Source organism: Geotrypetes seraphini, chromosome 4 (genome assembly GCF_902459505.1).
Source record: "Geotrypetes seraphini chromosome 4, aGeoSer1.1, whole genome shotgun sequence".
In the NCBI taxonomy this organism is placed as follows: domain Eukaryota; kingdom Metazoa; phylum Chordata; class Amphibia; order Gymnophiona; family Dermophiidae; genus Geotrypetes; species Geotrypetes seraphini.
The window spans coordinates 264409851-264425060 of record NC_047087.1 but is presented as its reverse complement, the minus strand read 5'-3'; the positions used below and the strand labels follow the sequence as shown (position 1 = coordinate 264425060).

At 42.0% G+C, this 15210-nt stretch overlaps 1 protein-coding gene across 12 annotated transcripts in view; it reads left to right on the top strand.

The window, feature by feature from the left end:
• KNDC1 (kinase non-catalytic C-lobe domain containing 1) overlaps nt 1-15210 on the top strand; it is a 116293-nt gene that overhangs the window by 67656 nt on the left and 33427 nt on the right. For 11 of the 12 annotated variants that reach the window (XM_033941854.1, XM_033941852.1, XM_033941850.1 and 8 more), the window contains 5 exons: nt 3692-3785; nt 3872-3969; nt 5034-5245; nt 12222-12335; nt 14145-14292. In XM_033941854.1, the coding sequence (XP_033797745.1) occupies nt 3692-3785; nt 3872-3969; nt 5034-5245; nt 12222-12335; nt 14145-14292 (666 nt within the window). The remainder of the gene's footprint in view (nt 1-3691; nt 3786-3871; nt 3970-5033; nt 5246-12221; nt 12336-14144; nt 14293-15210) is intronic. The other variant, XM_033941853.1, reaches the window with a different exon arrangement.

Genomic DNA, 15210 nt, shown 5'->3' with positions numbered 1-15210 from the left:
GGCGGTCGGTAGTGTCGGAGGGGGGCATCCGATCGGACAGGCCGCGGCCCACTATACTTATCGCGGCAGAGAGATCCCTTGCCGCGATAAGTATAGTGGCTGCGTCTACTTACAATGCATTTTGCTGGCCTACATTTTAAGGTTTCTTCCTCTACTAGGGAGACGCGTAGGGCCACCTAGGTTCGCCTAAGGCGCTTAGGCGAGCTTAGGCGTCTTGCGAGTCTCCCTAGGCTCCCGGAGGCGCCTTCAGTCCTGCCTGGGGAGCATTTTTTTAAAGAAACGTGCATCCCGATTGACTGATTAGACAGCTGTAGGACGCCTATAGCTGACTAAAATCGGGACGCACTTTTGGAGAATCAGGGCCTTAGATTTGTTAAGGGTGAGATCCTCACTTATGTTAAGCTCTGGAACGCGTTGCCAGAGGATGTGGTAAGAGCAGATAACGTAGCTGTTTTAAGAAAGTTTTGGACAAATTCCTGGAGGAAAAGTCCATAGTCTGTTATTGAGATAGTCATGGGGGAAGCCACTGCTTGCCCTATATCGGTAGCATGGAATGTTTTGCTATTCTTTGGGTTTTGGCCAGGTACTATTGACCTGGATTGGCCAATGTGAACACAGGCTACTGGGTTGATGGATCATTGGTCTGACCCAGTAAGGCTATTCTTATGTTCTTATGAAATCACAAAACACAAGGGGTAATGACATTAAGGGCTCATTTTACTAAGGTGTGCTATCGTTTTTAGCGCACGCAGGAAATTACCCCGCACTACACCGTGCGCTACGCGGCTAGAACTAACGCCAGCCCAGTGCTGGCGTTAGCGTCTAGCGCATGCGGCAATGTAGTGTGCGCTGTTCTGCGCGTTAATGCTCTAACGCAGCTTCATTAAAGGAGCCCTAAGACTAGGGGAAATTTCACAGAAGCAAATCAAAACAATCCTCTGAAAAATCATAATTCATATATTATAAATTCTTTCTAACAATGGTTGTTATATGTGCTCAGAACTGAAGTGTATCACACTCAAGCCATCTCTCAAATAAAAATCATTGCAAATGTCCATTCTTCTCAAAACAATATTTTTTAATAAAGTGTAATAAACTTCAATTGTATGGAAAAGCAGTGGTCATCTGCATCTCATAATCTGAAAGGTGCTTGTGAATGGCAATAAATCAAATGATCCAAAGTGCACAAATTTCACAGTCTCTATATAGATTGTGAACTTTGTGCAATAAATGGAAAGGCAAAGGAAAGGGGATAGGATTTGCTATACTGCCTTTCTGTGGTTATAATCAAAGCAGTTTACATATTACGGTAAATACAGGTACTAATTTTGATGTAAAGAAGATGTACTAGATAACACCCTCTACCCTACCTGCTTATTTGTAACTTTGGTTATCTAGATGTGCAGTTCTAGAACTAGTCATTTATGCACTTAAGTGACCTCATAAAATACTAACTAGCAGAAAAGTACACACCATGATTTGTTGCATGTACTTTGCCAGTAGTCATGTGCATGATGGAATTTAGACAGTATGAGCACAATGCACAGGTATATGCTTAAATGATTGCATTCCATCATTTATGCTTGTTCATGCTAGCATCTAGATCAGTGTATCACAAACTATGTTCCGTGGTGGTCACTGCCAGCACAGGTGCCGCCTCTCCTCCTCTCTGCCCCCCTCTCCCCCCCCCCCCAGCAATGGCGGGATTTCCAAAAGCAACAATTTGTCTGGGTTTTGGAAGGCCCCAGAGCTCAGGGCCGCAGACTTCCACGCATACTCAGAAGCCCTGTAGACGCGGCCCTGAGTTTAGTGTACAGTGGCAGAAAAAGTTTGTGAGACACTGATCTAGATGTCTACTTGGGATCTAGCTAGGTACTTGGGACCTGGGTTGACCACTGTTGTAAATGGGATACTGGGCTTGATGGACCTTTGGTCTGTCCCAGTAAAGTAGTTCTTATGTTCTTATGTAAGCGTTTACATCAGTTAAAGGGCTGGTATAATGGCACCTAAAATGTAAGTGAATTTTCAACTACTTGCTGTGTAGTATTATATAAAGAAAAGCTGGCACCTACTTTTCTTTATAAAACAGGCCTAAAATAGACACCAAAACCAGCATTCTATCTGTTATAGAATGATCCTGAAAGTGACTTGGATGGTAAAATGCTATCTAACTAACTCTCCATTTTATCAAGCTGCGCTAGAGTTTTTAGTACAGACCATGGAGGTAAGTGGTCTGATGCTCATAGGAATTCTGTGAGCATTGTAGCATTTACAATGTCGGCTCACCGTAAAAACCTCTTGTGCAGTTTGATAAAAGGGCCCTAAACTGCCAACATTTTTTTTTTTTCCAAATTTTTATTCATTTTCAAAATTACATAAAGTGTAAGTACATATTCAATCAGATAATCAATGCAAATTTCACTTACATTCTATCTTTGGTTAATTACATAACTTCTTACCCTACCCCCTCCCATCCCTCCCTACCACATAACTAATAATCATATAAATACACATCAATACCACAATCCCCACCCTACCCTTTTAAACTGATATATTTAAGGGAAACGTATCCAGTTACTCTGTACAATATCTTGTCAATGGTTTCCACACATCCTGAAACTTCTTAAAATATCCTCTTTGCATTTTTTTTTTTAATTATCTTTATTCATTTTGAAACCAAAAATAAGTGCAACACAATATACAATCAAATTACATTATAATAGCACCTAAATTCAATCAAATTGTAATCTATGACAAATACATATAACACCCCCCCATCTTCATATTCAAAAATTTTTACTCAAAGATTAAAAATATTTTCCAACCCCCTTCCCACCCCACCCTGGACGTGCATGATCAAGGGACAAAATCAACAACAATCATTCTTTGCAGTATTTTGTCAATGGCTCCCAAATTTCCAGAAACTTCTTATAATGTCCCTGTTGTATAGCCATGATACGTTCCATTTTAAAGACTTGACACAGAGACTCCCACCAAAAGGTATAATTTAATTGATCCCAGTTTTTCCAATTCCTTAAAATAAACTGTATGGCAACCCCTATCATAATAAAGAGAAGTCTGTTATTGTGAGATGATATTTGACTTTTAGCTCTCATTAAAGTGCCAAATAGCACAGTGTCATATGTTAGTGCCACTGGATTTTCCAGTACTTTGTTCACCTAATCCCAAATGGATCTCCAAAATTGAAGTATCAAGTGACAATAGTATAATAGATGATCTAACGTCCCAGGTTCAAGATGGCAGTGCCAGCATCTATTAGACTTGGAACTATCTAATTTTTGTAATCTAACCGGAGTCCAAAATGCTCTATGTAACAAGAAAAACCATATTTGTCTCATAGATGCAGACACCAGCATCCATTGCCATCTCCATAAGCACTTTGGACTATCTGTTCCTATATGTGTTAGAACAATCATGTAAATCTTGATAATTGTGCTATTTGTGAATTGATATCAGATTCAACAAAGTTTTCCTCACATTTTCTGCTACTGGGAAAATGTATTTGGTCTGCTGCTCTCATTTTCCATAACTACATAGTTTCAAGTTTATTTGGAATTTGATAAAATCGCTTTTTCCTAGATTGCAAAGCATAGTATCATTTAAGCTACATAAATACAGAGCTTCATTTTGAATAGGCATAATGCTTTCTTTAAATATATTTTTTTGTTAGGAACTTCAGCAGCAACTAACGATTGAGACGAAGAATTATAAAAAGACTGTACAATTCTACCAAAAACTGTTGCAGAAAGAAAGAAGAAACAAAGGTAAGTAGGAATTTTCATTTGAGCATTGATTTTAAATAAATAGCTGACTATGGATATAATTTCATGATAAATATATTTGTCTTAAGTTGCAGAGGTTAGATCTATAATGATCAAACTGAAAAGCCAACTTGAAGAAATGAAATCAAAGGTTCAGTTTCTTGAACTGGTAAAGAAATATCTACAGGTAGGTCTGATTTCATTTCTCATTCTCTTCTGGTATATATCATCATAATTACTTTTCAGATAACCAACTCCTTCCTTTACTAACACGTAGCACGGGTTTTAGCGCCGGCAGCAGCGGTAACTGCTCCGACACTCATAGGAATTCTATGAGCATCAGATTAGTTAGTGCCGCTACCGCCGCTAAAACCCGTGCTGCGTGTTACCAAAGGAGGGGCAAGTTTTTAGTCTGAACAACTTTAAATGTTATTGGCCTGAGGGCCACAGCAGTAAGGGACCCACTCTTCTGTAGTCTTCAACCATGACCCATATTGTCTGGGGACACAGATCATTGTCAGTCCTGCCCTGGTCAGATCAATCATGTTGTCTATGAAAAACACCTACCGTGTTTCACCGAAAATAAGACAGTGTCTTATATTCATTTGGGGGCCCAAAAAAGTCACCAGGTCTTATTTTCGGGTAGGGCTTATTTTTTTCATGTGCATGATCATCTCTCCCTTCCTCTCCTTCATCACAATACTTCTTCTTTGCTTTCCCCCACATGTGCAACATCTTTCCTCCCTTCTCACCAATCCCTTTGTGCCTTCCCTCTGCAGCATCTTTCTATCCTTCCTATCCCCCTGTGCAGCAGAACCCTTGCCCAGCTTCCATCCTTTCCTCCTTCCCATCCCTTGTGTAGCAGAACCCCCGATGACCCTCCATCCTTCCCTCCCAACCGATCCCCTCTGACCGCGACCATAAATACCTTGCTGCAGAGGAGCATCAGGTCAGCAGCACTCACAGACTGCTTCGTGGCCTTCTCGCTGGGGCCGTCTGTGAGTGCTGCTGGTCCGACGCTCCTCTGCAGCAAGGTATTTATGGTCGCGGTCGGCGGGGATCGGTTGGCAGGGAAGGATGGAGGGTCAGCAGGGATTCGGCGGTGTGACTGCGTGGTGGGGCAGGGAAACGCGGCTGCCTACAGCTAGGGCTTATTTTCAGGTTAGGTCTTATTTTCGGGGAAACATGGTATTGCAAGTGGGAAACAATTCTTTATCTGCACTATAACATTTTTTTAAACTTTCTAAACAGGCTTCCGATGCAGAGCAATGGGGACTTGAACAATGTGCTCTTCCTATAGTAATTAATATGACAACACAGTGTAAAACGGAGTACCGCCATTTTGAAGAGAAATCATTACTGTCTTTCTACAGTGTGAGAGAGCATAAAGGTGACAAGCCCAACAAATCAAAGATTCTACAAGCAGGGACACCTTTAGGATTAATGGCATATTTGTACACCAGGTACAATATACTGATCGAATGATGAAATAAATGCGTGTCAGTGACAATAGCTTTCTACCAAAAAGACTTGTAACTTGGTTTTCATACATTTGGTACATTTTTCATACTCTGCTGTCAGAACATACAATGCAGAATCTTAAAGTAGGATTTGTTTTACTGACCTGCACAACATATTCTGTACTTTCAGAGGGTAGTAGTTGCTGATTATGGTACATATATTCGGCTTATTCTACAAAGAAAAGTAAATGCCAATTTTTCTGTACGGAATGTTCTATTCTGTTCTGAGGTTTTATAGCTCACCTGGTTCTCCAGCGTTCAAAGCAGCTTGACATAAGAAGGATTCACTCAATCAGTTGTTAGCTGCAAGCAACTTTATATAGAATTATCCATTGGCACTTATTCAGCAAGAATTCCTGGAATAGGTAGGTTTTTTAAAAAAATTATTTTTTAAAAAAACCCCCAAAAAGCAGGTAAAATAATGTTCTAATCTGAATGGGAAGGCCATTCCAGATCTTATCTGAACTGTGAAGGAACTCTCCCACAGCCTTTTAAAATTAACATGCTTAATAGGAGGATAGTTTAAGTCAAGAATCTTGATGAGTTTGTTTGGATATAAAATCAAACACAGCTGGCATGCAGAACAGAGGCCTTCTAAGATTTCATATATGATACTAATGCAGGTGGCAAAGATCACCAGTATACCTAGGTGAGCCCTGTAACTGCTGGAAATGTCAACACCTAGATATATACATGAGCTCAAACAAATGATAGCATTCTATAATTTATGCATGTACATGTGAACTCCATCCATGCACAGGCCCACCAACCAAAGTACACACAATCAAAGCATGGCAACTAGTTTTTCACCAATTGGTATGCTATAAGAGGTCATTTACATACTTAAGTACCCACCTAGGCATGTGAAAAACTAGAATACTTCCATTTATGCACCTTCTTACTACCTAAAACTAATCAGCTCCAGGAGCAGAGATACTACTACTATTTATCATTTCTGTAGCGCTGAAAGGCTTATACAACTCTATACATTTAATATTCACTAGAAGGTCCCTGCTCAAAAGAGCTTACAATTGAATTTGGACAAACAGGACATTTCAGGGTTGAGTGAACAAATGCCCAGTGCTGCCCAATGGTAGAGGCTGCCTGTGATAGTGAATCCACTTTCCTTTTTCTAGCTGCCTACCAGTAAACCCTGACTGTGTGTCTGATATCTCTCCAATCCCCTTCCCATCACCATGTGGCTCAGTATCTTTCTTTGTCCCCTCCCATTGCCATCCTCTAAGCCCGCAAGTGAGTTGTCAGCAGAGGCAGCAGTTAAAACAGGCTGCCTCTGCCTGACCCTGCCTAGCCCTATCCTGGGACGGGTCATGCCCACAAGAAGTTACATCATAGAGTCGGAACCCAGCCTCGGAAAAGCCCAGGCAGGGTCGTGTAGAGGCAGTCTGTTTTAATTGCTGCATCTGCCAGTGATCTGTGCCCATGATCTTGAGGACTGCAGGGAAGGGGAAATAGATGTTGGGTCCATGAGGAAGTGGGCAGAGATAGTTGGGCCTATGCTGGCTGGGGAAAGCAGAGAGATGCTGGGCTTGTGTGAGTTGGGGGTAGGATGGTAGAGAGATGTTGAGTCTGCAGAGAGAAAGGGGTGAACGGGTTAAAGTAATGCCAGACATGCAGGGGCAAGAGAGGGGAAGAGATGCTGAAACTCAGGGGATGCATAAGAGGAAAAATAGAGAAGTGGGACCTGGGAGAGGGAAGAGAGAGAGAGAAAGTCCTTGATTAAAAGGGAAGAGGAGAGATGTTGGATTGGGGGGGAAGCAAAGGGAAGGGAGAGAGATCTGGAGTAGAGAATGACACGGTGGTTGTTACCCGCGGCTAGCAGCGGGTAACCCGCCAAAACGGTGAGGAGAAAACTTGTGTTCACCGTGGCTACGGGGACAGGGCCATTTACCGCCCCGTGGAGCAGTGAATGGCCTTGTCCCCACAGTTAAGGGAGGGAACGCGCGTGGTCACCTATCGCGCTCCCTCCCTCCTTACTGCCGCCACCGAGTTTAAACAGCTCCCTACTCCTTCCCTGCCCCTTACCTTCATGGCCGCGATTTCTAAACTGCCTTCTTACAGCAGCCGGAGCGTTGAAGCTTCGTGTGGCTGCCGTAAAGGTCATCTCTGACATAACCTGAAGTTGTATCAGAGACGACCTTTCCAGCAGCCATATGCAACTTCAATGCTCCGGCTGCTGTAAGAAGGAAGTTTAGACATCGCCGGCCACGAAGGTAAAGGGCAGGGAGGGAGAAAGGGAGGAAAGGTGGGGTGGAAAGAAACAGACGCTGAAGGGAAATGGTTAAAACATAGTGGGGAGGAGACGCTGAAAGGACATGGGGAAGACAGAGTGGGGAGAAGGACGCTGAAAGGACATGGGGAAGACAGTGTGGGGAGAAGGGGGCACAAGGGGGCACCCGCTCAAACTCAGAGGAGGGAAATTTAGTGGTGACACCAGGAAGTATTTCTTCACAGAAAGGGTGGTAGATCACTGGAACAGACTTCCGGTGCAGGTGATCAAGGCCACCAGCGTGCTCGACTTTAAGAATAAATGGGACATCCAGTGGGATCCCTACGAGGGTCGAGTTAAGGAACTAGGTCATTAGCATTCAGACTTAATGGGGTGGGTCAATAGAGTGGGCAGACTTGATGGGCTGTGGCCCTTTTCTGCGGTCATCTTTCTATGTTTCTATGTTTCTAAGGAGGCTGAAAGCACATGGGTAAGACAGAGTGGGAGAAGACGCTGAAGGGAAATGGGGAACAGAGACTGGGGAGAAGATGCTGAAGGGAAATAGGGAACAGAGAGTGGGGAGAAGATGTTGAAGGGAAATGAACAGAGAGTGGGAGAAGACGCTGAAGGGAAATGAGTAAGACAGAGTGGGGAGAAGGACGCTGAAAGGACATGGGGAAGACAGAGTGGGAGAAGACACTGAAGGGAAATGGGGAAGAGAGATTGGGAGAAGACGCAGAAGAGAAATGGGGAACAGAGAGTGGGGAGAAGATGCTGAACGGAAATGGGGAACAGAGAGTGGGGAGAAGATGCTGAAGGGAAATGGGGAACAGAGAGTAGGGAGAAGACGCTGAAGGGAAATGGGGAAGAGAGAGTGGGGAGAAGACGCTGAAGGGAAATGGGGAAGAGAGATTGGGAGAAGATGCTGAAGGGAAATGGAGAAGAGAGAGGGGGGAGAAGATGCTGGCAGGGAAGAAGACAGAGATGCCAGACTTTGAGGGGAGCGGAGGGAAGAAGATGGGTGCCAGACCAATTTGGAGGTGGGGAGAGAGGGAGAGGCACAGTAACAGAGCAAATGGAAGATGCAGAGAGAAGAGAGACAGTGGATGGAAGGAATTGAATGAGAACATGAGGAAAGCAGAAACCAGACAACAAAGGTAGAAAAAAATTTTTATTTCTTTTTCTTTTTTTTTTTGTTTCAGGATAAAGTAGTATATTAGTTGTGTTGATAAAAATTTATAAACAAAGTCCTGCCAGCTGAACATCTCTTTCTCCAATTTAGCAGCCAGAACTTTGATTTATAAGGAAGGAATAAGCTAAATATTGAAGTACTGAAGCTTGTATGGATGCTGCGGGGACGGTGACGGGGCGGTGAATAGGATGGCAGTGACGGTGACAGGGCGGTGAAGGGGATGGCGGTGACGGTGACATGGCGTTGAAGGGTATGGCGGTGATGGGGCAGTGAAGGGGATGGTGGGCCGGGGACGGTGCAGTGATAGGGACAGTTTTTTTTCCCCTTGTCATTCTCTAATCTGGAGCAAAGTGGAAGGGAGAGATAAGGGGAATAAAGGAATGGGACTTGTATACTGCTTTTTTGTGGTTACATATTCAAAGCAGTTTACATTTATATAGGTACTTATTTTGTACCTGGGGCAATGGAGGATTAAGTGATTTGCCCAGGATTACAAGGAGCAACGCTGAGATTTGGTCCCACAACCTCAGGATGCTGAGGCAGCAGCTCTACCACAAGGCCATTCCTCACCTGAGAGGGAAGCAGTCAGAAGGGAGAGAGACAGACTTTAGCAAAGAGAAGAGAGACCTAAGCAAAGAGGAGGGGGCAGAGAAGGAGAAATGCTACACTGGGGAGTTGGTGAAGTGAAGAGAGAGACTAGACTGGGGAGAGAGATGTTGGACCAACAGAGGGAGGAAGGAAGAGGTTGGGCCAGGGGTGGGGCCTGTAGGAAGAAGGGAAGAGAGAAAAGTTGGTCATGGTGTAGGAATGGGACACAGAAAGGAAATACAGGCAATGGAGGGAGCATAGAGAAAGGGACACAGAGGAGGGATGCTGAATATCAAGGGATGATTTGGACCCTGAGAAGACAATTGATGAACATGGGAGGAGGATAGTGACAGGGACAAGAGGGGACACACTGTACAGTGTGGATAAGAATACAGAAGATAAATGAATAGTAGACAGAGAGGAGAAATGTCAAAAGAACAGGAGAAAATAACAGGGAAAATTGGAAAAGAGACATTAGTACCAAAGCAATGACCAGGCAACAATGGTAGAAGAAATTTATTTTTTTTTCTCGTCTGAATTTATTAAATGTAAATAAGTCATTTATGGGAAATGTGCATCTCTAATATCTTGCATTTCTGTTTTTATTTCTATTACCCTTTGATTGAAGCCCCTCTATGTGGAAGCCCCTCAACAAGGAATGAGGGGCATCACCCAGAGGGAGCTTGAGGATCCTTTAAACAGAAAATAATAGCATCCCCGAAACCAGCTCTCTGAAGGCTTCCATGTCTGTTCCATCATCTGACAGGTTTTCTATATAGGCGTGGAATATGATTTTTGCAGGATTTGTTTACTGAAACTCTAAAGGGATTCTTCCTCTTCTCCCCTCCCCACCAACCCACTACCTTGGGAAAGATGGTCTTACAGAGGGGTGGGGGGTGGGACCATCTTAATTTTTCCATCTGGATCCCATTCAGTCCTAGCTACACCACTAGTCATCTCATTATAGAATTGCCCTCTTAATGTGAAGGAACAATTTTATAACTATTTAAATAGTAATAAGGAATAATAAATAAAAAAAGTCTTAGTTCCACAAGTCTTCACATCTTTTAACTCAATACAGCAGAATGTGAAAAATGTACAATTTTATAAGGCACTATACATGAAAATTATTACATTGAAGGCCTAAGTGTTTCTTTGTGGGAAATTTGTGGTACATTATTGGAGTATGTGTTTTCTGGAACATCTCTGAAAGCTGGAATTCACATGTTACCAAGTCCATAATTGCCCTAGAAGAAGGGGGAATTAAAATGACTGATTAATGTTGTTCTGTGAATGACCTATATTTACATTATCAATGGTCAAACAACATCCATTCACAGACCAAATTAAAGGTAATTTGATGACCTGTAATGCTTCCATAGGTTTATAGAAAATTTCAGTTAAAGTGCTATGTGAAAAAAGAAATTAATAGGCTGGATTTTGAGCCAGCACAACGACTTTGTTGATTTAAAGGCCAGCACTATAAGTGATGACACTAAAATATGGATAAAGTAGTCACCATGCCTGCACTATACATTTAGTTTAGGCCTGGTATATGGCAGGCCTAAACCAAACCTATGTTAGTCATATAACAACTAAATACCTGAATAAGTTTTAAGACTGCTTTTGCTTTACCCTATATTATACAGATAATATCTGGCCATTCAGAGGGATTTTTGACCCAGTGTTGTCTGTATAAGGGCTGAAAATACATGGATAAGCTAGTTTATATGTTTACTAGCCATTAGTACTCACTATCCTTCAAATAATATGTCATACACCAATAGCCCTACTGGATATGGGTTACGTTAGGACCCTATTTTATGTTCATTTGAATTAAAGTTCTTCTAAATTCGTACCATAAGTTCTTTAGCAGGGGAGAAAAGACCTCAAGCGCTCACAGCTGCTTATAATTAGAACTTGTCTTTGATAAGTCAGCTGGTAGCGGTGATAGCCCTGGATGAAATACGCTTCAAAACGCCCCCTAGTTGTGCCCTTCAACTGCAAACTGCCAAATGACATTCCTACTCCCACTTCATACCAACTTCCCCCACAGATTAGATCCCTTGAAAGACTCCTCAACTATAGGAAAGCAATAAAAACATACCTGCTCACCTAACTCCTCTGCCCGTGACCGATAGATTACAAAGAAATGTATTTTGATACAAGATCCTTATGATGTGTTGCATTAGGATGAAAAATCTTGTTCTGTAACTGTGACAAATTTAACCTGTAAACTGTATATTTTGGATATTGTTATTGGATCCCTAGTATGTGTCAAGTTAGGATAAAAACTTGTACCAGAGAAAAAACTTGTACTGTAACTATGGCAAATTGTAACCTAACTATATATTATGTATGTTAACCTGTAATCCGTCCTGAGCTCTTTGGGGAGGACGAGATAGAAAATGAATTAAATAAATACATAAAATAGACAGTGTTGTGCGATTTTCAGTTACTCGTAATTAGTTACTATAGTTAATTACTGCACTATCCCAGTAACTGTAATTAATTACTTTTGAGGAGTAGCTAGTATATGTCACGACATGAATGGCAGGATATTCCACAGGGTTGGCTAGTGATACTAAAAACATTTGATCGGATTGAGTGAAAACAAAGATGGCAGAAGTGATGGATTGGGAGGATCAAAGAGTTCTGGAAGGAGTATAGGGAATTAGATATTGTGAAACTGAAAGGTAAAGTGGTGACCTAGGAAGATGAACCTTATGAACATATTCTTTCTATATATATTCTTGAAATTAGTCTGGCTGTGTGTATTCTGATGACTAGGTTGAGGCTGCTCTTTTCTCCAGTTGTGTTTGTAGCATAGTATGCTTTCCGTGGTATTCTGACCTAATTAATAATCATCTTTTTTTTAACTTTAACATGCAAATTATTCTTGTGTTTCACAGGAATGCTTTTTTAGAAGGTTATGTGCAACAGTTCCTCTACACTTTTCGTTATTTTTGTGCACAGAAAGATTTTCTGCAGTTTCTTATTGAAAGAGCCAAGAGTTCTTTGTCAAGGTCAGTATCACATCACCAATTCTAATTCCTAGTTAGCATCCATTAGAGCAGTGGTTCCCAACCCTGTCCTGGAGGACCCCCAGGCCAGTCAGGTTTTCAGGATTGCATGGAGCAGATTTGCATGCCTGGCACTTCCGTTATATGCAGATCTCTCTCTTATGCATATTCATTAGGGCTATCCTGAAAACCCGACTGGCCTGGGAGTCCTCCAGGACAGGGTTGGGAACCGCTGCATTAGAGGTTGGCTAGAAATCCAAAGTAGAGAATGACACGGAGACAAAGTTTGTCCCTGTCCCCGCGAGCTCCATCTCTGTCCCTAACCCCATCCCCGCGAGTTTTGTCCCTGCTCCATCCCTGTGGACTCTGTCCTCATTTCTACAAGCCTGGAACATGTATGATTTTATATTTAAATCTTTATATTAAAGCATCAAAAGGGACAATATTCTGTACAACTGTTTATAAATAACAAATAGAGCTTTCCATTACGATCTGGTTTTGCTACAACCTTCATATAAAACTGTTGAAAAAGAAAAAGCTAACAGTGTGAGGAGCCAAACAGACACTGTAACCTTCCCAAAATTCAGTTGCATATGTTTTTATATCGTCTGGGAAGGTAATTGGTTTGTCTTTCAGACATGGGTATAGAAATGTTCCTTGATGCCAGTAGTAACGGATGAATCTGTTGCAGTAACAGTAAGATGCTTGAGCAGCTGGGCACATGATGGAAGGGTGAAGCAGATGGCAGACAAGACACAAATGATGTCATTTAACAGTAGTTCATAGAAATCCAAAAGCATCTTCAGCAATTTTTTTTAAATCATTGAATTCAGTTACCAATTGCCTAAGATGTGTTAAGCTTTTACATATTGATACTTGTCTCAAATTTTTAGAGGCAAAGTTTGTCGGCTCTGTCCCTGTCCCCATCCCTATCCCTGCAGGCTCCATCTGCATCCCTACCCCATCCCTGTGGGCTCTGTCACCATCCCTGCCCTGCAGATACCTGTCTTCATGTCATTCTCTAATCCAAAGTCTCTGACTGGAAAGAAATGACATGGTAAAACTAAGATCTAAAAATTAAAATTCAGTTGGGAACTAGAAGGTAATTTTTAAATGAATTTATATGCATAAAAAAAACAGAAAAATCTTTCTATAAAATTGCTTGTTGCATATGTATATGGGTAAAATATGTTCCCAATGACTTTGTGTACTGTACATACTTTTATCTATGATGAGCAGAGTGTTTCCAGGGTAGAGTCGAGGAAAGATTTGGACTTAACACTACAGGGAGCAATTTTATAAAGCATTTTCTACATATGGATCATGTTTTAAATGGGAAGCATGGCTGCTATAAAATAGCTCTGTCAAAGACAGCGTTGTGCAGCGGGATGCCTAAACAGCACGTAAAAACACTTGATTCTGTAAAGGGACATCTAACAATATAGATTCGCTCAGCACTGCTGAGCGCGATTCTCTATAGTGCGTTATAGAATCATGCTCAGCATTGTGTTCCTGGACGTCTAAATGACGCCTGTCTTTTAGACGTCCTTTACAGAATCAGCCCCAGAGTGTCTAAAAAGGCTTTGGATTGTGTGTCAGGGATAGCCTGGTGAAAGTGTTTGTACAATTTCTGAATACAGGTGTTCGCTAAAATATCGCTACAGTACAAATAAAGCAAACTATTTAAATTATGATTACAAGACATTTTTGAAGAATACAGTCATAAATCTCATACACTCATAAATCAACCTGGTTATGTTCAGGTAGAAAGGTGTTTCTATGTTGCAATCAATTGATTTTCTCAATCTATAGTGAAAACGTGACTTCATCAACTACCCTTGCCAAAATATATAATCGAACATTCTGTCTGCTGCAAACCTGGATCGAAGACTGCTGCACTGTAGACTTTACTGCAAACCCTGATCTCCTAGATATGCTGGAAACTTTTATATATTCCACGGTAACTATTACTTCATTCAGAAAAAAAGGTGTTAAAAAAAGTTGCGCTATTAACTCATTCCTTGTTCATTTTAATATGTAGAAATTTTTTTTAAAAAACCCCAAAAAGAATTAAAGTAGTACCTTTTTTTATTGGACTAACAAGATCATTGTCAGATTAGCTTACAAAGGTAACCCTTCTTAAGATGATTGAGTTTTATGTTCCACTGTCCTGCGTGTGTGATGTACGGTTGGAAAAACTTTTTGGGTAGGTGCAAACTCTTACATTTTAAGTTTTCCCTTGTCTCACTGGATAAGTTTACCCCCCTCTTCTACGAAACCGCGCTAGCGTTTTTTAGCACAGAGAGCCGTGTTGAATGGCCCGGACTGCTCCCGACGCTCATTGAGTTCCTATCAGCTTCGGGAGCAGCGCGGGCCATTCAGCGCAGCTCCCCACGCTAGAAACTGCTAGCGCGGTTTCGTAGAAGAGGGGGTAAGTCTTTGCAAATCACAACATTTACCCAGATAAAAGAAGCAGTACAGGGGGTGTTCCTGGGGTGCAACTGAATTTAGCAGATCAGTGCTGGCCAGCAAAGGGTACCCAGATAACTGTCAGAAAAATAGTTTTCCAAAACTTGTTCAAATAATTGGCCATATTCAGCAGTACATTCAGGTAAGATCCATTAAGGGTTGCAGTTATCAATGTGGGCTACCGTTAAGACATGTTCTCCCTGATATTCAAAGCAATTTAAGCAGGCATGAGAGCAGTGATATAGAGCGGAGGGGGAGGGGCAGTCTGCCCCAGGCACCCATCCTCATCTCTACCCCCCTGCTCCACACCCACCCCCTACCGTGCATGCGTGCCACTTCCCTTCACCTATACCTCTTTAACATTCCCAGTGCGAGCAATAACCCCAACCTGAGGAGGTCTTCCAAGCAG